Source organism: Melospiza georgiana, chromosome 6 (genome assembly GCF_028018845.1).
Source record: "Melospiza georgiana isolate bMelGeo1 chromosome 6, bMelGeo1.pri, whole genome shotgun sequence".
Classification (NCBI taxonomy): Eukaryota; Metazoa; Chordata; class Aves; order Passeriformes; family Passerellidae; genus Melospiza; species Melospiza georgiana.
The window spans coordinates 37,079,394-37,103,337 of record NC_080435.1 but is presented as its reverse complement, the minus strand read 5'-3'; the positions used below and the strand labels follow the sequence as shown (position 1 = coordinate 37,103,337).

The window sequence follows — 23,944 nt, the reverse complement described above, 5'->3', positions numbered from 1 at the left end:
AAAATATTGTAGAGCTGAACAGCCTCCATTTAAAGATATTTATTTCAAAGAACACTAAAAGTACAATAACAAAAAAAAATTAAAAATGGTTCACAGATAACTAAACAACAATAATGTATTATTGACTACTTACCTGACAGCTGAAGTTAGCTTAGCTGTATTATCTGAAAGCATACTTATTGCTCCTTCATCCTCCCCTTCAATACCCTGGGTTTTGAGGAAGGGTTTGAAAAGAGGAATAAAAATAGTCATAATAAATACAAATATCACGCATGCAGATAAAGTCAGTATATTTAGAATCTATTTTATCATAATGGTATTAATGTCTGGATTGGGTTTTTCAGTTAGTATGGAAGTTATATAATTGCAACACCAATGAACAAGAAATGGAAACTTCTCATGAAATATGGTACTTACAGTCCTACTTTTAAGATCATATCATGCCTAAAATTCAGCATGCAATGTAAATTTTTGTCCATGGGATGACACGGGTGGGGTGTTATCTCTACAAGCCCTATTATGTGTTTTATTACATAAAACACATACAGGTGATAAAACTTACCATGATACTTTTAAGTCTTTTGACTTCATCTTCTTGGGCTCTGTAAGATTCCAGTTCTTGCTGAACAGACTCAGCCACCTCTGGAAAAGGACTAATGCAATAGTCTGCATTAAGCTCAGTTAAATCAACAAACTGAAATACTAGAACCAGACAATAAAAACCTTTTTGGAAATAACAATACATAAATCACGCAGCAGAATCAAATCAGTCAAAATAATGACATCTTGATATAATGGAGGTTTACTTTAACTTTTTTACTGTAGGTTTACTTTAACTTTCTAAGATATATTCACTGCTTTCAATAATTTTATGTAGTTTTGGTAAGAACAATTTGAGAAATAACAGAAAATTATCATGGACAATGAATACTGGCAAAAATCATTCCTTATGTGGTGGTTTGACCCTGGTTGCATGCCAGTTGCTCACCAAGTGACTCTATCACTTCTCTCCTCAGCAAGACAGGGGAGAAAGCAAGGTGGAAAAACCCCAAAGTCATGGGTCAAGATACAGGTGGTTGAAAAAAGGAAAGCTTATGTGTCAAAGCAAAGGAAAATGAAAGGTTTTATTCTCTATTTCCCATCAACAGATGATGTCTCGCCATTTCCCAGGAAGCAGAGCTTTGGTAGGCAGAGCAGTTGCTCCAGAAGAAAAACATTTTAAAAAAATCCCATTGAACACTGCACACTTCTCCTTTCTCTTGGCTTTTACTGCTGAACAGTGGAATGGAATGGATGGTACAGTATGGTATGGAAAGGTATGGAGTATCTCTTTGGTCACTTTGGGTGAGCTGTCCTGGCTATGCCCCCTCTGAAGACCTTGCCCACCCTCAGCCTGCTGGTGGGGAGGAATGTTGGGGAGACAGTGCTGATGCTGTGGGAGCACTGCCCAGCAGTAGCCAAAACACTGGTGTGTTATTGACATCTTTCCAGCCACCAATGCAAAGCACAGCACTGTGAGGGCTGCTGTGGGGAATGAAGTTCATCTCAGCCAGACCCAACACAGCTTAGAAAGAAAGGCCCCCAAGCTAGAAAAGATTTTCAAAGAAGCTTAAAACAGAACTGTCATATATGAAGAATACTTAGATTTTATATTGACTAAATTAATATAAACTGTATACCTTTACAGCTTACCTGCCCTTATGCTTTTGCCAGAATTTATCAGATGTAGTTAAATCATAGGACTTCTTATTTTTTTTCTTAGGTCTTGCACCTGCTGGAGTGCTTTCTGTTCCTGCTGATTCTTCCAAGTTAACTCTATTCAAATGGAAATCCTACAATAAAGAAGAATCTTATGTAAATATTTGACAATTTAATTGTTTATTCAGTCTTTTATACTCAACAAAATATTTTCTAGAATATTTCCTAAAAAATATTAACACAGCTATTTATCAGAACTTCATAAGAAGGCAGGAAATAGTTTACTAGTTAACTAGATAATAACAACAGCAATACAAGGACTCTAAAATTATTCACAGTTACTGAACTGTGATCAGTTCAATAGTAAACAAGGCAATGAATGTTATGCAAAGACTATCTCATATGCAAGCACTCTTCTGACACTGAACTTTGAACAGTTTTCTGCATAGAAAATGAATTATTTAGCAAGGACTGTGCTCTAGCAACTCCCCAAAACTTAGAAGTAATAAGTATCTATGTTGCAGACAAAAAGTGTTTCTAAATCTGTTCACTTACATAGCTACAAGGTATGTATCAAAGCTGCCAAGAAGCTGATGACAACAGCAACAGGATTACTCACTAAGAGGACTACTTAGCCACACCTTCACAGCTCTTTCCCTAATTTTTTGAGCACTAGTAAAATAGTGAATCCATGATAAAGCAAAACTTTGCAACAAAGCTGCTGTTTTTCCATATAGTTTTTCTTCTTCCACAGATGCATGAACATAGTAACTACATTGCTTTGCTAGAGGACACAATTCTGCTCACATCACCAACTGCTCCCTGTGGGTCTTCTGGTTCTTTCCCCCACTGCCAAAGACTGCCCTGCATTTTCTGAAGCTTACCTATTCTCTCTGGTTTTCAACAAAGAGTATTAACAAGTATTCCACTTGCTGACTTTGTCCTAGCTCTTTTCAAGGACACTTAAAACTTCAAAGGTGCTCTTTGCTTGAGAAATAATGATAGAGTGAAATCTTCAACTACACAGAAACTGTTATGAACCTTTTAGAATAGGTATTTTTTCCAGAAATAAAACATCACTTTATTAGTTTCATTAAAGTATACAGAAATGGATCCCTGTGAGTGAAACTGTCAAATAAAGCTTTAAAATGTTTCTAGTTAAACCCTGGCAGGGACTTAAATACTTCAAATGATCCATACCAGAATAGAAACAGAACCAAGTAGCTACTCAAAGGAAACACATAGAGTTGATGAGCACAAACCTCATCTTACAAGAGGTGTTTTATGTTTCAGCAAAAAATAGTACATTTCAAGGACACATATTTGATAAAAACTTGAAGAGAAAAACATTAATTTTATAATTTATAATTTTATAATTATAGCCAAATTATATTTAGCTACAATTTTTAATGGAGATACATGTTTTGGATCATTTTAACTCACCAGTGACCTGCGTTTTCAAGTTAGTTTTGGCATTTACAAGTTTTCCTAAAATAATTCTTCTTGATTAGTGTTCTTCTTTTCAACCCCCCATTTTGCCCTTATAAGGCTTTCTAACCATGCCTCTACCTATTTTTCTGTATCCACTGATGAAAGGATTTTTATTCATAAATACAAATCCCTTCATGTAAGCATGTTTCTGTGTAGAAACAGCATGGTTATGATCTCAATGGACGCAGTACTCAACTTCGTGCCTGGGTAGTTCAACACTGCACAGCATTCCTGGACTATTGTAACTGAGACCTTAAACAAAACTCAGTTTGTTTGAAAGCATAGTTTACATAATCAACATCTTGGTAACAATTTCATGGTTACAATTTATGGTGTCTTAAAAGACTACTGCAGTTATTTCATGGAATATTATGCTCAGTATGTGAAGAGTTTGGCAAGCTTGCCTTCAAGGTAACTTGACTAGTTTTGAAATAAAACTTTTGCCCTTGTCATGGAACGACAGACCCCTTGGTTACAATTTCATGAAAAAAATCCCTAATCTGTGCACTTTTAAGATACAACATTTAACAGGTTAGTCCAGAGAAACTACAGAACTCTACTGATGCAGTAGAGATCCAATATCACTGAGTAAGTCTTCCAGGGTTACTCCAATATCCCACCAGATTTGTAGCACTAGCTGTCCTCAGCTTCCAGTACATCTTTGATCACTGCATCTTGATGAACTGAAGTCCTATCCCAACTCATGCTTGAGGGCACCCAACACTAATTTAAAAAGAAACTTGTAGAAATTCACTACTTCTATCTGCAAGTCTCTAGCCGGTTCAACACTTACTGGAGAAAACCTGGTGCAAACTGTGGTTTTTCCAGACACCCCTTTCCCAAAGAAACTAGGCCAAAAATTGTTATTTGCAGAAAGCACTCTTAAGTTTAATAGGACAGGATTTGTGATAATGAATTAATTACATAAAATAAAATTTACAAGTACCCTAAAACATTGTATTAGTGCTGAAATATTTTCATCATAGCAACACAAGTTTCTGGACACTATGGATTACTATACAGTTCACCATCAACTCTGTATATCAACACATATGTGCATATTTCATGTATGCCTATAGCAGTCTCAATAATAAATCTAAATAATTCCCAAAGACAGATATTGAAATTATTTTCACAGTAACTCTCAGCACATAAAAAAGCTTCAGATACTAATTCTTATTCTTGTTTTTTAATTATTTACTCCACATCTATATACAAAATGCACAAATCGGAGGTAAACAGAATGAGCTATCATTCAAGTACATTTCTACTATTGGTTTTATAAAATAAATCTGAGGAAATAAAGGCAGCTTAAGGTTATCTAAATTTAAAAAAAAAACTTAAAAAATCTGTTTTAGATTCCTTTCAGTAGGACTGTACACCACTCTGCACTGAACACCTACACCACCTTGTGGAGAAAAACAGGAAACAGTATTTTCAGAAGTTCAAACTAAAATCAAAACTGGTTTAAAAACACATAAAAAGCATTTCTTTTTCAAAATTGAATTGCACTAAATGGAGTTTGGATATCACATAACCTACAGATCATGAGCAACTGAAAAAAAAGCCGGGATTGCTGAATTTGCTATCTTCTGATGATACCAAGATTTCAACTTTTAAAGTATTTGAGAAATTATTGCTAAATAAACCTTCTAGAGAAAAATCTTTCAAGTTATTCTTTATTAAAACAATAAAACAGACAAAACAGATTTTGGATTAAGAGAGAATCTGATAATAAGTTTTAACAATAAACTGAGTGAAAAAATAGTTTTGGTAACAAAATCAGATTTATCCTTACCAGAACATCATGCACTAAAGCTTGGTATGTCCAAGTATGATGTAGAGGAGTTGCTAAATCTATGTTTCTGTCAACAAGGACTAATAAGGGCCTTTGGAAGCTGAAAAGATGACACTGTGTTAGTACTTCTTTAAACATGGTTAAAGCACCCCACTAACATCCTGAGTGATATCAGCCACTTACATATCTACTTCAAGATAAAAGCAAAACTGCCTACTGCTGAGCTCCTCCAGCCTTCCCAAAAATAACTGGGGCTGATCACTATGATAAATTCCATTAATCAAATCTCAGTAATGATAAAGAGATTATTTTATACTTAGTGAAATTACCAATATAAAAATATTGAGCAGAAGTTGAAACACTGACTTTTTAGGTATTAACTAACCTATCCACATCTTTGTGTGGATATATGTTTGAGTTCCAAAAAACTGTTTCAGTGGGTACTATTTGACCTTAATCCCCATTATGATCCTCAAATATAGAATCTCACTTCCAAGGGTTTCTAATTTCATTTTGCTCTTTGCTTGTATATAAAGTCCATACAAAAGTAAATTATGAACTTCTGAGATGCACTGTGGTAATTCCATCAATACCCAATTTTGTAAAAATTGTAAAAAATGCAGTCATGCCTAAAGGTCTTGGGCTATGGCTACATGAAAAGCTTATAGTGAAGACAGGAAGACTGTGAGCTGACAGAACATTATAATAACCATTTCTCTTAAGCACATAATCCCTACAACATGCAGTTGAAGTGCCTTTGAACAGAGAAAAAGCATTTAAATTCCATGCTCTGGATTTCCTTGCAGTAAGTATATTCACTTAAATGTATAATCTCAAAAGCCTTAGCTGATTCTGAAAAACTAAAGTAAAGATCTGAAGCCATTCAACTGGTTAAAATTTCCTGTGTTTGCTTTATCTTGCATTTTAATTTTGAGGGCAATGATGCTACACTATCAGGAACACAAGCCATGCCTCTGAAGGAAAAGCAGTGCTTACAATGCAGTTCCCATGAAAATGAAGAAACTGGTATTTCACAACTATTCTCTCTCCTTTCAATCTCATTCCTTTTGCCAATGTTGATGTTTTTGTGCCTTTTATCCAAGCCTTGATTTTAATTTGAGATAAAAGTATGATGACTGTTTTATACTCAGTTAGCAGACTGTAAGTTTCCTTCAGCTATGGTCTTGCCAATACCTCTCCTCCTTTTCATGAACAGAGGCTCTCATAACACACCTTCCTAAGGAAACCTGTGGAGTATTCACCTGTCTGGAGGCAACAGTGTACAGGGATGCTACTGAGAACACATTATCAGATGCTTACAAGCATCCACAAAGGACTCAAATGGTCATGGCTTAACAGACCTTAATTATCCAGGTGGTAGTCCTCAAGCAGTGTCCTCTGATCAAGACAGGGATCAGCTGGGAAACACTTGCTTTTGATATAACTAAACTGGTAGTAGTGTTCACAAGCAAGAAGATGGGTCTGTCTCTCTTTTTGAGGACTTCAGAGCTATGTTCAGACATCCAACTGCATTTCATAGCCCTGTAAACAGAGTGTATTTACAGAAGTTTGGCTCCTGCTGGGTTTAGAGGCTAAACAAAATTAACTGGTTCATAACATAACTTCTGACTTACTGTGCTAGGGCCATACTCTTAATAGTTATAGAAGTTTTTAAATGGGTTATGCTGTGGGATTGGAGAACTCCCTTGAAAGTATGTAAATTCTATTAATATAGAATTTGAACCAAATTCTTGTAATTACAGTTTTCTGTACAGTGGTGATTTACCCAGACAACTGAAATGTGAAAAATAAAATGACTAACACAATACCTGAATTGGCCAGCTCCAAGTGTATCACCTGTAAAAAGACTGTTTCTGGCATCTCTTAGATTCTCTCTGAGCTTCTTATCCAGTTTCTGAGGATGGAAAAAACAAAGCCACTTTTAACAAACCAATGGTTTCCTAACCTCTTTACATGATCAACATTAAAAGATGTATTGTGCTGTTTTTGTAGCTTATAAATGTCTTAAATGCAGAAGACTAGTGTACACGGGAAATAAAGAAATCTTACATCAATTTTGTCCCTCCAGCATTTCTATCTATGTCCAGGACTACACTGAAGATGTTTCCTTTATGTCTACTAATCCCATTCCAATTAGCACCCATTCCCTAAACATGCAAGTGAAAAACACCAGTAGGAAGCATCAAGAGGGAACGACAAAAGAAGCAGCAAATTGGGCTGGCAGACACTACCATACAATTGTTTCATAAAAGTGAGATTATCCTCAATATGAGTGCATGCACACTGCATGCTTTAATCAGTATTACCATTTCACTGACAAAGAAAATGCAAAGAAGATGGAAGAAATGAACCCCAGTGACTCTTAATGAAGACAGTTCTGTAGAGGTTGTTAATTGTGATTTAGTTTGGTCATTCCATTCCTATTTGATGATCAAGTTCAATGTCAGTTTAATTTGCTATACTAAAAATGTCTTGTACTTGCAGGGTTTCCCAGTAAGATAGATAAACATTTCTTACTGATACACACAGAGGAACACAGGTCCAACAGCCACTTTTAAAGTTGTAGATGCAGCTTAATTATAACACATATTAGAAAATCTTGATAAACTCTAGATTAGGAATAATTATTTATATTTAAGTTTCCCATTATCTGATTCCCTAACATTACAGTTTCTACAGAAGTTCTGTGGAACTGGAATCAGAAAGGAAAGTGAATGTACCTCTTTTCCAGTTTTATTTCCTTCACAAGGAGAAGGATACAATGACACTAGATCTCTGTCTAGTACTGAGGAAAGTGAAAGTGATGTTTGGAAGGTTGTAAAGCAATGATAGGTGCTTAGAAAAACAGTTCTTACCACTGCCACCATTTCAGCTGCAGTTCCTCTTGAGCATCTGATTATAGGTATAGCGCCTAATGAAAGATACATTGACTTCTACATGCATTGCCATTTCAGATTCTGTATTACATTACTTTTTATAAACAACTTTAACTAACATTCTGAGATTAAATACAAACTTACATTAAACTTTTCTCTTGCAGTCTTTTTCTATGAAATGAAAAATACTATATAGAAATATTAAATAAAGTTTTACAGAAGTGAATACCCCATATAACAATTTATGAGAAATAGAGTAGATATTAGAAAGAAAGCTCATCCACTGTTGGAGGGGACAAACTATCTCATGCAGATGCATTAGAAGTTCTTTTCAAAAGATTAGAAGTCCCTTGTACACAATAATAAGTATTATACCACCACAATGTATCCATTACTACTCACTGCTATGTCCAGAACTATCTATCTATGGTAATGCTATTTTCAAAAGCACATTTTCCAGTGGCTTTCAGGTTTCAAAACATTTAGCTACAGTTTCTCACTTATCTATACAAATATGAAAATTCCAAAACCACAGATTTTAAGTGACTGAGGAAAAGACATTAATTTGTATCACACTAACATTTGAAAGAACTGAATGGGTCCAAGGGAATCTCTCTTGAAGAGACTGCCCCATGGCAATCCCCAGCTCCCCTTGTAGGAAAGCTATCTCAGATGGACCAATTTCAGTTACAATTTAAGTTAAATGTCATCACTATGAAAAATGTATCAGCTAACCATCAAGGAAACTCACAATAAAATAAGTAAACTTAATTTATCTTCCTATTCCGTTAGGAAGTTATTTCAGTTAGATCTTTGCAGGGTTTGTGTGAGGAATTTTTTTCTTCTAACTCTGTGGTGTTTAGGGGATTGGTTTTTTCTTGGAGAATGACAAATCCAAACTCAAAGCACTACTATCTTCATTGCAAACTAGAATTTTGTTAGAACCTAGCATCCAAACCCTTGCATTTCAGTATTCTCCTCCCATTGGTACTGAAGACTAAGACTCAACTCCCATGAAGGCCAACCTTTATTGTACTTTGCAGTGATATAAAGCAAGATATTTGAGTGATAGAAAGCAGTGATATTTGAGCAAGATCATTATCCCACCCTGTGAATGATTGAGATTTTGGTCACAGATCTAATTCTGCTTTTAATTTTCTATATGAAATCACTAGACTTCTAGTTATCTCATTGAATATGGAAAATATGCTAGAATTTGGAAACTTACCAAGTGTAACAAAAAAACAGAAGAGACTATCAACAATAGTGTCCATTATAGTTTCCATTTCTGTGTCTGTTATATCTGGTCGGTTAATGGCTAAAACAGTGTGGAAAAGAGAACAGAGTTAAATAAGTTTATGCCATTTTAATAGTGAGAGAGCAATCATCTTCTTATCTGATGGCTGTTAGTAGTCAACAGCTTTTGTTGCAGAAGAGATTACATCCTGAAATGCTCCTCTCACCACACCTGTTATTTTCATCTCCCTTTTTTTTCTGAGAAAAAAAATGGCAAAATTATTGGCTACTGTAGAAGGTCAAACACTATACAATAATTTCTGAGTCTCTCTCACTGCACACATATCTTTTGGATTGTTATTACTGCATAAACAAAAACCTACTAAGAAATGGTACACAAGAGAAATGGCCATCCACTTGGCTAACGCTTTCAGGAAGAAAATCCTCAAGAACTACCTGTATAAAATAATTATAGAATGCAGTTATCTATATTTAAAATTTCTAAATCCCACCTCTTGTATGGAGATTCCTTTTTTTCTCCTAAATTCATCATCAGTCTCTAAATCAGGGGTAATTGCCAAGTTATAAAACTGTACTTGACGGATAAGAGAGATTTCCTTCCCACATTTAGGTCACAACATGAAGCAATGTTTCTCTTAAGTAACTAACCCTGACAAGAATAAAATAGCCAACAGGAAACATCAAACCAAATCTTATCACAGATCTCAAGTCAAGCACTAGCTAGGATTCATGCCATAAATCCTACCCTTGTTTGTTTTACATTACCTTTAAAAATTTCTCACATAATTACCTGTCTTATCCTCTTTCTTCAAAAATGAATTTCAAAGCTCTAAATATTAATAAGCCTCCCATCCTAAATTTATGCATGGACAGCCATAACCATTCTATAACTTTCTATAACTTTAAAGGTGCTTTTTACCCCCCAGCTTTTCTCCTGTAAGAACTTTAGAGACATGGATTATATTTTAGCAACTACCCTTAGTAAGCTAAGGTTCTGACTAGGCTGACAACAACAATAGAAGTTTCAAATTTCTGATATATCAGCACCAAGAAAAGCAGACCATTCCCAATATCTGTATTTTACTATAATGACAAAGCTTTGAAGAAATTCACTGGGGCTATCATTCTGCAGTTATCTCCAACTAATGGTCTCCCACTGTACAGGGAGGAAAAAAACCTAATTTTTACTTTCTTAACTTTTCCAATTTTAAAATGTATTTCCCATCCTGCTAATATGTTTAAAGTACTCATTTCTGGTGTTCAGTAATCTGCACACTGTCAGTGCCTTCTAATTTTGTCTACCATGAACATTTTATCAGCACATTCCTTTTCTTGTACCATAGCAACCAACACAGATACTTAATTAAATTAGATCAACCTTTGAGAAACTTCATTAAGAATCTTCTGGTAAAATGTTCTGCCATGTTTTCTGTAAGTTTTTCTTTCTCCACTCTAACAAGCTTATGGGGAATGCATCTATTACAGAAAAGTAAGCATAGGTGTCCTACATTTTCCTGTTGTACTACAAAATTCAACCAAATTGTAAAGCATGGTAAAGAAGCACTCAAATAGCATGAAACAGGATGTCTCAAATACCAACTTTATACCAATATTACTCATTTACTCTTCCTTATACACTGTCGTAGGAAAACAGAATCAGAGGGAGCCTGAGGGATTAACTAGCTGGTCCTCCTTTTCAAAGATGAGTTAAACCCATGTAATTTCTGCATCTAAACCAATTCAAAGAACTTCCCAGTCACAAAAATACCATAATATTTACAGGTAATCTAATATTTCATTATTTTTAAAGTTAAAAAATGCTCCTAACATCTGATCAGAAACATTCTTGTTGCATTTAAATTCATCACTTCTTGTTCATTACTAAACAGAAAGAATGTATTGTGTCCCTTCTGTGTAGTAAAGTCTTTCACATAATTGAAGGATTTTATATTGCTTATTTGTCCGGACATTACCTCTTTGTAAAAGCAGCCACACAGCCAAGGAATCAGGAAACTGAAAATTAACCTGTTTTGTGATATTTGATTTTAGCTCATCCATTCAGATACCTTTATGGTCACACAGAGCAGCGCTGCTGCAAGAACAGCAGCCATCTTTAAGTACCCTCAGATTACACTGATTTTTGCAGATTATAAACTGGCAGTCTCCTGCTAGGGATACTCTCCCCAGGCAAAAAAGCCCACCTCTTCCTCACCTCTGCACTCCCACTGCCTGTCTGTGCCAGATCTAGAACTCACACAATGAGGCAGATCAGCTACCAAGCTCTAATGGAAAACTCATCACTCTCTGTGGGGGATCAGATTTCTGCTCCCTGAGCTTTTGGAAACAGCCCACTTCTACATTGGTTTAAACATGCTGGCAAATTTCAGCAGCACAAGACAGGAAAACAAGCCAGATAGAAACTGATGGGTGTAAAACCTTTTCAGTCATCTTAATTAAAATTCCTTGTTAGCATAAGGAATCTTATGACAGTCAATTAATTATATACACAGGAACACATCACAAAATAATTAGTATTAAAACTCTTCAACATCAGGTTTTAGTGAAAAAAAATATATCTGCTTTTCAAACAAAAATGCCCTTCATTCTGCCAGTGGAATCAATCCCCAGTGTGAGACACCCAGTGTGTGACACACATCTCAGTTATTATGGATCCAGTTTTAAAGAAAAGGTACTGACTTCAGATATTGGGCAAGAAAGCAGAAAAATCTCACTGCTAAATATCAGACGTACAGAGACTTCTCATCTCTATCTGGTCACTAAGGAGTATTTCATGCACCAGGAATCAGCTGTGTGACTTTGTAACTCCACTAAAGCAATGAGGAGCTGCTGCAAAAACAGGACTATCTTGACTTCTCCTTCTTCCCTTTAATTGCATTTGTACATCACACAAATGAGTTGGTATTTTTGAAGGAATGAGTCAATTAAACACACCCTGCAGCTCTGAAATTACTGGTTCTGATGTAAAAAGAAAGGAAGAGTAAAACTACAGCAGAAGCAGCCACACAACATACCCTGTAATATCTATGAGTAGATCATCTGTGAGTTACATCTGCCCCCAGAGTAAGGGGCAGGAGTGGTGGTTCTCTGTACATTCAGCACACTGAATGGGTCAGTGGTCTACATAAAATCAGCACAATGGAGGAAGGAAAATCATGTGGACAGTTATGACAGCTAGTTTGTATGTTGACTTGAGCTGCCATAGCACCAAGGTAACTGATCTAAAGCCACTTGCTTTTCCTGCTAGGTCCCAAACCAAGTTGAACAGAAGTTTTTAGAAAAAATAAAAAGAGTTCCAGGAGGCTGACTTCATTTGCAACTCTGAAACTTTATGAAGAAGCTGACATGCCTGGCTCACATGCTTGCAGAAGCAAATTAGTACTGCTTGCTGTCTAGAATGCTCTTTCCCACCCACAGTGACTATCCCCATGTGGAAACAATATGTAATTTTTCCAATGTTATTTTTTGCATAAAAACTGTTATTATCCATAAATGTCTATACAACAGTTTCACTTTGTATTTATTTTTCAGTATTACAATCACCATATAAAAAAAGATGCTGAAATGAATATCTAAGAACTGCTTCTTTCATGATTTTACATATCTAACAGATTATCCTGAACTCTGAGCAGATCAAAGTAAAATAAGGTAATTGCTGGTTATTAGCTACAACTTCTAAAGTAAATTTCAACTTCAGATATTCCTGTATAATTTTTATATAAATTCTACTTACCACGGTATGAAACAAGTTCTTTGTTTTGGTTACACAATACAAACATATCATCTTCTAAAGTAATAAAATTAAGATATTGATCAAACACCTAGAAAGCAAGGAATAATGGTCAGAATAACCCAGAGTGAAGCATAAAAATACCTGTATGTGATTTACTGCTACATTTTACAGACGTATCTATTAAAAAAAAAGTAAGATATAATTTATGAATTAAAAAGCCTGCGTAAGGTTTGAGTGATTAACCCAAAATATTAGAGAACTGGAAAGGTGCCAGAACTGTCCAACTTCAACTGTTTCTGTGCACAAAGTTTTAGCAGCCAAGTATCACTGAAAAAAAAAAATGTGGAGGACATTTTAATATTATAGGTTCACTTTTTATGAATATAAAGGACTACAACATAATCAGCACTGAGCTCTCAGGCAGGAGAAAAGAAAGAGGACAATATCTGAACAATAAGACATTAGAGCTCATGGATTTTAACTTTTCTGTAACACCATGTGCATTTAGGAAAAAATTTAACTCCTCTATAGCATAAACTATTAATGAGACATCACAGCTGAAAAACAGATTTAAGAAAGTTAGTTTACAGTGCTATACTAATTTCCTGCTGCTGAGGACCTAAGGCTTAAACACTACTAGTACTGTTCATTTTATTTCACAATGTTTTCTTTCTCTCACGCCAGTAGCACCAGCTGGAGTGAAAAATGGTGAATGTATTTAAGTGTATTACTTCGTAATTTAAAGGTTTTAGTGCAGCCATTCACAAAAATAAAAGTAAATCTCTAACACATGCCTTTAAATCATAAAGGTACAGGAGAGTATTCAGTAAAAGTGTACATATAAAGTATTATTTCAAATGAGAACTGCACTCCTACTGCTCTTTTTGTTTATTTTGGAAATAATACAGAAACATATATGCACTGAAAGCACTCATTCAGCTGATGTGATCAAGAATCCTCTGAAACCACTGTATTTCCCCTCCTATCATTTAGCTCAAAAGTCTTACAACACTTTGACTTTTGACAGCTGAAGTATGGTACTAAGCTGCATTATTGGGATGGCTGTAGTTCTGCTTTTTTCCCCAGTATGCCTGAAAATGAGAATGCAGTCTTATACCTTTAATGGTGCTAATATTAGGGTCTGGGGGACTTTCTTACCTTAGCCACTTGAGTTACTGCATTAGCACCTATAGCAGCATTTGCAATATCTTCCAGTTTACTTCTTGAAATGGCAGAAATGAAGTTTAAATAGTAAGACTCATAAAGCTGGTTTCGAAGATCCTAAAAGAAAGGAAAATTTTCCTGAATAAGTACTAATACATTCCTGACTAATTAAAAGAAGAAATCATACCGTTACTATGTAATGTTACAGTTTTCCACAATCAAACTAAACCTTCAGAAGTGCTTAGCTGTCTGCTCACACAGCTCTTTTTATGAATATGAATCAAAACATGGTGTTTTGATTACATATCCAGATATAAACAACCTACCACAGAACTGCAAAAAACCAGGAAATGACACTTAAGCTAAAGGGCAGCAATTACTATTCCACACCTTACTGCTGACCAAAAATACCCTTTGCTCTTCTCCTTACTTTGGCTAAGATGTCAACTTTCCGTCTCCTTACAAGAAATGTGAAAAATTGAGGTTAGCCTAATCCAATCTTCCCACTCAAAGCAGTCTCAAATTGTGCAGGTGGCTCATGATAGTGCCCAGTCAGGTTTTGAACTTTTCCAAGGATGGAGACTCCACAAACTCTCCAGGCAATCTGTTCCAGTGTTTGGCCACCCTCGTTAAAATAGCTTTTTCTATTGTTAAATGGAATATTTGTACCCACTGCCTTTTATCTTTTCACTCCCCAAAGTCCCTCTGAAACACGAGACATGTTTATCTTTCAGCTTGCTGGGAAATTGAAGTTTTGCATTATAATATTTTGGGTAATTCTTTTCTGACAAATCTGTGCTAGTAGTTACAGTCACATTCTGGTGAGTGCAGGATTACTTCACACACTTGGTTGTGTGGGCCCTTTTGAAACATTACAGATGCAAGTTACCTGGCACATTCTGTCAATATTTTCTTCTGTTGGCATTACAAAGTAAACAGCTGGGACATCAGGAATAGCATCTCGATCTGAATGCAAAAGCCTGACAGGAAGAAAAAAGACATGTCCAATATGTTTTTTCTCTGATATGTATAAAATTAAAAGAAGTTAAAGAAATTATTTATTTGTACAGACAAATGAAATTTCCTACAATTTCCTTCTATATTTAACTGGAGTTTTAGCAAGAAAAGAAATCACATTTGTGTATTTTTGGCTGAATATATTAATAGATGTGTTCAAAATTTATTCAAAGCTTGAGAAAAGGCTTTACAAATGTTCAAAAACAGATTATCCATTTAGAGGAAGCTAAATTACTGCACTCACGAAGTTCATATGTGAACTGCTGCTGTGGTAAAAAACCACTATATTTAATTCTATTAAACTTGCCTTTCCTGCTTGAAGACAAGGTGCTTACATGTTTTTCTCATGTTTCTGCTGATCTGTAAGCAGGTTAAACTGTTTCCATTTCTAGCCTTCACTTAGCAAAAGTTAATAAATTTGGAAAAAAATACAAGTTATGTTCAAAGTTTCTTCATGAATGCTAGGAATGACAATGGACTAGGTAAATGTAATCTGGCAAAAAGACATGAGAAATCTCTTAAAATAATACCTAAAGATTTCATATGTTTGACAGCCGACAAGTAAAATCTATGTGTAAAAAGACAAGCAAAGAACATACACAGTCTCATGAAACAGTTTGTGCCAATACAATTGTAACATATATGATTGCAACAGGATTTGTAGAGACAAATACCAAAAGAATACCTACTGGATAATTTTTATTTTTGAACAAGGGCCTCCTGTTTTGAGCAAGAAATCCTAGTGAACATTGTTTGGAACAATCTCTTCATTTCTTGATTTTGCATAATGGCATCTGATTTTAGGAACAAATCTAGTAAGTTTATAATTTTTATTCTAGCAGTTATTTATTCAATGATTTTTCACCGATTTGTTAATTATTTTGGGGAATATTAAATAATGTTCTTTTTACAAAAGAATTCCCAGTTTTAAAAAGAACTTACAGATGCAAAGTGATCCCCATATCCCTCAGCTCTTTCACTGACAGCAAAGGTGAGATGATATCTTGGCCAAATCTGTCATAAATGAGAACCTGAAACAGATACACATCATCTTATAAAGTGCTGTAAAATGTGGATACTGTAGAATACAGTGGATACAGGAATCCAGGTTTAGGGAACAACTACCCTAACTTCAAAAGTGCTTCAACATCTAAACATCTACCACTTTACAATAAATCATTAATTTGTCATGGACTTCCATTTGTGCTTACCAATAAATAAAATATGAAAGAAAAAACAAGGGAAACTCAGTGATAAAGGGGGAAAAAGAACTATCACTTCCATCTCCTTAAAAGTGCCTTGTCAAACAAGAGTTTGCTGTTTGAAGTTTGTTATTGTATGTGCAGAGTTTTCCTGACTGCACTTGGGAGAAAACAAGAGGAAAATCAGAAGAGAAAATAGGAATTAGTGAAAAAAGACAAGGGATAAAGAGACAGAATATATGCTTTGCAGTAACAAAAACTCCTCATGACCTAAAAAATTATATTTTAAAGGTAATAAAGCTATCCTGAGCTCAGATTCTTTAAGCTATCAATAATTCTTCCATTTGTTTGGGCTTCTTTCTGACTCTGGTATTTTTTCAGCAGTTCTGATACTCAAGTGTGTGTATTTACAATATAGGAAAAATATTTTGTACAAGTTAATAACACAAGAAAGATGAACTTGATTTAGTTAAAATCTGCAAATTTGAACTTTTCTGAACACCATAAAATTCTCATAATCCTGTTCCAAAAGTTCTTACCTTCCATACTGGTTCTCCTGTGCTGTTTTTAACTGGAGGAACATTGAAGTTCAGCATACGTTTCAAAGCCACTGGAAAATAAAGCCAAAGAATGCTTCACTCTCTTTACACTTTAAAAACAGTGACTTAAAGACTTTAGCAGGATTTTATTATACATTTGAAAGGAAAACCATTTGAAAGGAAAACCATCACAAAATATAAATACAACAAGTCACATTTTCATTATTTTTATGCAGCTTTGACTGACAAGTGGCTCACATCTGCTAGAATTTATGGACTCCAGAGGACACAGCAAAAGGCAAAGAAACAAGTTCTAAAACATTTATTCTCCTTAGTTATACAGGCTATATTCTAACAAGGTTTGCCTTAAAACTAATTCCAGTATCTTCCTGAAGGTGCTTTCTGTCCAGTGGGAACTAGTTTGCTTCATTCCCCGATGTGCTTTTCCTACCCCACAGGAACACCACTGTACACACCAAACAAAAAATACCTTTATAACTGACTAAAATCAATACACAAATTGAAAGATTTTGAGAACTCATATGAAGAAACTGCTGGTTTAAGATACAAAAATACCCTTAGTTTGTAGCAAGAAAACTCTGAAAGATGAATGAACTTTAATTTAACTTTCCATTCCACATACAAACCAAAGGAGATTGTTCTACCTACCTCTAATTTATAAATCTATTATGTAATGTATCTTTCCTCATTTATTTGATTAAACAACACAGTATGTGCTGCTCTCCCATCTTTGACTAGCAGCAAAAGACTATTTGTGCTATAGCGCCGATTCTCTTAAAACTCCTAACAAAATCATCGCAGAGTTTTGCAAAGAGGAAAAACTTGCAGAAATCAGAGTGATGGATACCACTCAGCTCATAAATAGAGAGCAGTAGAAATAATTGACTTCTGACTCTGGCTGAATGAACATAGTGCAGTTCCTGGGATCTACAGCATCACAAGGAAGATCTCCAGTCCAACCTCCTGCCTAAGGAGGCTACGCCAGGCTGCTCAGAGCTTTATGCAGTCAGCTCTCCACGGATGAAGATGCCACAACCACATTGTGCAACCTGTGGCACTGACTGTCCTTGTGGAGAAAAAGCTTTTCCTTACATCCAGTTTGAACATCCTGTTTATGTTACACAATTTATGCCTGTTGTGCTTCACTGTACGGCCAGACACCACTACAAACGGGCCTGATTCCTTCTCAGTGCTGCCCAGAGGTATTGGGGAGCTGCTGTAAGGTCCACCCTGAAGCCACCTAGAGAACAATCCAGGCAGAACAAGCCTTAGTGCTAGAGCCTCACCAGAGCCTCTGACCACCTTGGTAGTAGTCCCTGCTGACTCCCTCCAGCTGATGGTCCACTGGGAACCCCCTGCAGGTCTTTTCTGCAGAACTGCTCTCCAGTCTGGCAACCCCCCACACTGTTGCCTGTGTGTGCAAGGGGCTCTTCCTTTAGAAGGGCAGGAATTTGTCATCGTTAAATTTCATAAGATCTCTGCTGGCCCATTCCTCTTGCCCATCTAGGTGCCTCCAAACGGCAGCTCAGCCCTCAAGCAGAAGAGATTCCCCTAGTTTGCTGTCACCTGCACACTTTTAATCAGAGTACACTCTGACATGCCCTCCAGGTGACTGATAGACATTTTAAACAGGAGGGGTCACAGAATACACTCATGCAGTGCTCTAGTTGTTACCAGACTCTAGGTAATTATGTCTGATTAATTACAAACCCTCTGAGCCTGACCACCCAACCAGTTTTTTTAATGTAGTTAGTTGTTCATCCATCTAGTCCATGACATCCTAACTTGGATATAATACCATGGTGTCAAAAGCTTTGCTGAAGTCAAGGTAAATTAAATAATCCTGTCCTGTTGCCTACAAACCCAGTCATTTTATCACTGAAGGCAATTAGGCCGGTCAGGTATGATTTACCATACATAAATTCATGCATGCATTTTCCCTCATGTGAAGAGAAGTATTTTCCAATATGATTCACTCAGTGATTGACTCCAAAGTGACACTAAGGCCTGGAAGCATTTGTAGGTGAAGACTGAAGCAAAGGCAGCCCTGTTTACCTCAGCCCTAACTGTGTCTATCACCATTAAATGAGCAGCTCTATTTAGCAAGGATCCAACCTCTTTTCTTAATTACATTTTTGCTACTAATGTTGCAGCACAAGCACTTCTCCTTTCTCGAGATACATGCTGCACAGCTCAACCTCAGTAGAACTTTGGCTTTCCCAATATCATCTCTCCAAGGCCAGGCAGTGTTTCTGATGCTCTGCTTCCTCCTATGTACTGCCCTTTCAAATGACACTACTAGAAGTGAAACACAAATGTGGGAAAATCCAAGCTAGCATTGAGTGCTGAGTCTTGATGGGCTCCAGCCTTCAACTTGCTCCATACTTTTTTCTTTTCTTTTTTAAACACCATGAAGCAGCTCTGCAAATTGATTACAGGATGCTCCTGGGTTCTTTGGCCTCTCACTGCTGGTGACATCTTTAGCCATATGAGCAATTTTATATAAAGCTGTATGGTTATGGGCTTTGGTACTACTGGTGCTGAAGCAGCTGCACTGCAGAGTTTAACATCTAAAGTAAAACTTGGCAAAAGCTCTCTGCCAAGAAAGAGTAATCAAACTGGTAACGTGCTGTGACCATCATGTCAACATTCAGCAAGTGCCCGAGTTCCTTTTCTGTATTCATATTGTCATTTCATTTATATTAATGGTGAATGTTCTCTGGGGCAAGGATCAGGTTTTTACTGTGCTTGCACAATGATATGCTTCTGTTATGAAACCAATCCTGGTTATGAACCAGGATAAAGGTCACAACAGATGGTGCACATACATGGTAAGACCATAACTAAATGATAAGAAACATTTTTCTGAGTACATTTTAGCTGTTGAATCTAGCTCCTTGGAAAAGACCTCCTTAACAGAAGACATCATGGATTCAGTTGTAAAGGCTGACTGAAATAATCAAGCAACAATTGGTGACATGAACAGTGGGACTGAGTGCAGCTGCAGCAAGTTTGCCAATGACATCAAGCTGTGTACGGTCACAAAATCCCAGAATCATTCAGGCTGGAAAAGACCTCCAGGACCAGTGAGTCCAACCTTTGACTGATCACCACCTTGTCAACCAGACCATAGCACCAAGTGCCATATCCAGCTGAACACCTCCAGGGATGGTGGCTCTACCACCTCCATGGGCAGCTCATTCCAATGTTTAACCCTTTCCATGAAGAAATTCCTCCTCAAAAAGATGGAGAGAAGGGAGGCCATCCAGAGGCACCTTGACAGGCTTGAGAGGTGAGCCCGTGCAAACTTCAGGAAGTTCAGCAAGGCAAAGTGCAAGCTCCTGCAGCACAAATACAGGCTGGGCAGAGAACAGATTTAGAGCAACTTTGAGGAGGACTTGGGGGTTTTGGTGCATAAGAAACCTGACATGACCTGGCAATGTGCACCTGCAGCCCAGAAAGCCAACTGTACTCTGGGCTGCATCCAAAGCAGCGTGGCCAGCAGGGTGAGAGAGGGGATTCTGCCCCTCTGTTTTCCTCTGCTGAGATCCCACCTGGAGTACTGTGCCCACATCCGGGCCCAACATAAGAAGAACTCGAACCTGTTGGATTAAGTCCAGGGAGGAATAACAAGATGATCAGAGGGCTGGAGTACCTCTCCTATGAGGAAGGGCTGAGAGAGTTGGGTTTGCTCAGCCTGGAGAAGAGAAGGCTCCAGGGAGAACTTATAGTGCCTTCCAGTACCTAAATGGAGTTAGAAGAATCCTGGAGAGGGACCTTTCACAACAGCATGTAGTGACAGGACAAGGGGGAATTGCCTTAAATGGAGACAGTAGGTTTAGATGAGATATAAAGTAAAAATTCTTCCCTATGAGGGTCATGAGGCTCTGGAAATGCTTGTACAGAGAGGCTGTGGATACTCCATACCTGGAACTGTTCAAGGCCAGCCTGGATGGGGCTTTAAGTAAACTAGTGAAAGGTGTTCCTGGCCATAGCAGGCAAGGAGTTAGAATGAGATGATCTTCAAGGTCCCTTTCAACCCACACCGCCCTATGAACACAGTGAAACAGGACAGAAAAGAATAAAGCTGAACAGAATACGTGCTCAAAGAAAATAGGCTTTATTAGAAAGATAGCAAAGAGAAGATAAGCAAAGACTTCAGAAGAACATCAAATAGCACTATCAATGATAGATGGCAGAGGAATGAGATTACAAAAAAGTAGACTGGTACAAAAAAAATAAGCATACTAGTAAAATATTTAATGTCCACAGAGACTGCGACTGAGATTTTTAGGCAGATGATTTGAAACATTTCATGCTAACCAAATGCATCCAGAATCCTCTATACCACCAAAGATACTGCAGCTGTCAAGGAGAGAGTGTCATGATTAGAGCTCAACTACTGACTACAACTTTGGCAAACAAGGGAAGTAGAGGACTAAGGAGCTGACATGCCCTGTGCTCTAGGAGTATGTCCAAGGCTTTACAAAGCAGCATCAAGGCAGAGAAGAATCAATTAAGGACTCCCAGCAATGTCTAAGAAGGGACTGAACTAACAAACCCTTTACTCACAGAAATCCTCATGCACAATGAGTTTAGTCGTTATTATCGTATTCCCAACTTCTCGAGGGTCAGTACAGACATGGATGCCCCCGTACTGTCTTAACAAGAACATGACAACAGTAACTTTATTTCTGCACCATTAAACGCTATTTCCCGTCGGTCTTTCCCACGGGCAGAAAGAAACCGAAACGGAGGGTGCGCTCGCTCCCACGGCCGCGGGAGAAGGCACCGCTCACGGCCCGGGCCCGGCCAAGTCCCGCCCCGGGAGCGCCTTCCACACCTCGGCGGCACCTACGGCCACGTCCCCGGGGCCTGGGGCCCAAGCGGGGCCGGGGTCCCTCTGCGAGACCTGCGGCCCGAGGCTCCGGAGCCTCGCCGCCCCGGGCCCACCGCCCCGGAGGCGAGGAAAAGGCGGCAGAGGGGCCGTCACCCCGTTGCCGGGAGACCCAAGCCGGGTGAGAGGGCGCGAATCCGCGGCGGCGCCCGCAGCCCGCCCCGCGGGGACCGAGGCAGCGCGGCGGCGGCGGCGTGCGGCCGGCCCCGCTCCCCCGCCCGAGCGCCGGGACCGCGGGCGGGCGCTCACCTGTCTGCTTCTCCCGGATCCCGGCCGCCATCTTCCCGCGCCGCCGGCCCGGCCGCGCCGCCCCGCCCCGCCGCCGCCTGCGCAGCCGCCGCGACACGTGGCGAGCCCCGGGCCGGGGGCCGGCCCGGCAGCAGCTGACGGTGGCAAACACAGGCCCGTGGTGGGCCCGGCTGAGCGCAGGCCCGGGGACGGCCCTCGGCACCGCTGCTCGGCTGAGTAGCTGGTAGGTTCTGCTCTCCGACAGAAGTTGCAAGAAGAAATAACTGAAGCAGTTTTGATACGACCACCTCATGACTAAATGGAAGGACTGATGTTTTAAAACCAAGGATCTAGCTGGAAATAACGTCTTGTAGTTTTAGTGAGTTACCGCAATGGAATATAGCTACAAGTTTCCTTCCCTCTGCCTTCATGCCCCTACAGCAATCCCATCGGGAATGAGCCGCCTTGCCCCAGCTCAGTTTTGGATACCACGGCTAAACATGCCATATACACCTTTGTGTAAATCTACAAGTACACAAATGAAACTATAGAAAATAGTGATAACACTTCTAGAGCTAAAGTCCAGAAATCAACAAAATAAAAACACGGAAGCTACATATTTAACCTTTTATTGCACTTTGGACATATTCCCACAATTACTGATTATTCAACACTGATGCTACAAAACATCGCTTGAAGATGCAACAGAGTTTAGGCACTGATTCTGCAGAGTTCAAGTTAGAGCTAAAAAAATTTACAAAATTACAGTGTATTGCATAACATTCTAAATACCATAACTTTAAAAATAACATCGTTTATGTAATACAAAAATCAGAGGGTTGGTTATAGATTTTTTACAAACATTAACATTTTGAAAATGATTTTCTGTATACATATGATTTGACACGTCAAAAGTTTTTGCATTTTTATTTTTCTTGTTTCCTATTAGATATTCCCTCAGGTAAGAAACAGAAAAGTTTGAGCTTTAAAATGTTTTACCATATAAAACAGATTCAAAATATACTTGAAAGGCATATTTTGTAGGCTTCTATATTGCAATTCTATTTAAATTAGATTTTTTTTCATATACAGAATGTGAGTGTGAATTAATTAAAAAATTCTCATGTTTAAAAATTCCAGGACATAACATCTTAAGGAAGATAATCAAAGGCGCAGCACACAATGGTTTAGACTTGTAGTATGAAGAAATTTTTTCTCCTTTGAGCTATATTTCACTCTTAATTCAATTAAAAAACCTAACAGCTTTTTCTGGTAAGCATCCTCTGAATGGGCAAAAAAGCAAGTCACAGATTTCTTATTCCTTGGTTTTTCAAACATAGAGCTAAAATACTTGATGGTGCTTTTTTATTCTATCTACATTATTAAGGAGACCATATTAAACCCACTGAGACTAATACATTACCGTTTAGTAGAAAATTATCACTCTAGAAAACAAATAGCTTATTTGATGTGCTAATTCCAGATGGAAACTAAGGGTTTGATGCAGAAACTGTGGGGTGAAGTTCTTTGGCCAAACACAAAAAGGACTGCAATAGTTCTTTCATGGTGCTGACAAATCTTATAAAAGAAACAGTGTCTATAATATATTTTATACATTGATGCATACACAATTATTCTCCCTGTGTTACAGAAATACTGAAAGTAAGTAGCCTCCCTAATTTCAAGGTGTGCCTCAGGCTATGCTTATGTAAAATGAAAACTACCCCATAATATTGCACTTCAGTGATCTGCTACAACAATAAAAAACCTAGGGTCCTTATAACTATATAAATTGTTTGTACAATGTCAAGACAAGGGATACAATTCTGTGTTTGGAAGTTAGCTTATTCAATGGAATTCTAATGAACAGTTCAAATAAATTTATGACTGGTCTATAAAAATGCTGAAAATGAGGAAATTCCTTGCATAGCAGCATTCAGGAATACCACTTGAATATATGAAGTATTATATTGGAGTGTCTAGA

The 23,944-nt window shown here is 37.7% G+C and overlaps 1 protein-coding gene across 1 annotated transcript in view; it reads right to left on the bottom strand.

Annotated features, from left to right (window-relative positions):
- SCFD1 (sec1 family domain containing 1) overlaps positions 1-22,047 on the bottom strand; it is a 50,892-nt gene extending 28,845 nt beyond the window's left edge. Inside the window, exons 1-13 of the mRNA XM_058025875.1 lie at positions 21,982-22,047; positions 16,815-16,885; positions 16,016-16,104; positions 14,946-15,036; positions 14,051-14,173; positions 12,893-12,980; positions 9,113-9,202; positions 7,864-7,919; positions 6,817-6,902; positions 4,988-5,087; positions 1,693-1,832; positions 563-653; positions 134-207 (exon numbers count right to left, since the gene is read on the bottom strand). Of these exons, the coding sequence (XP_057881858.1) occupies positions 134-207; positions 563-653; positions 1,693-1,832; positions 4,988-5,087; positions 6,817-6,902; positions 7,864-7,919; positions 9,113-9,202; positions 12,893-12,980; positions 14,051-14,173; positions 14,946-15,036; positions 16,016-16,104; positions 16,815-16,885; positions 21,982-22,012 (1,130 nt within the window). The 5' untranslated portion in view covers positions 22,013-22,047. The remainder of the gene's footprint in view (positions 1-133; positions 208-562; positions 654-1,692; positions 1,833-4,987; positions 5,088-6,816; positions 6,903-7,863; positions 7,920-9,112; positions 9,203-12,892; positions 12,981-14,050; positions 14,174-14,945; positions 15,037-16,015; positions 16,105-16,814; positions 16,886-21,981) is intronic.
- Positions 22,048-23,944: the final 1,897 nt, after the last annotated feature.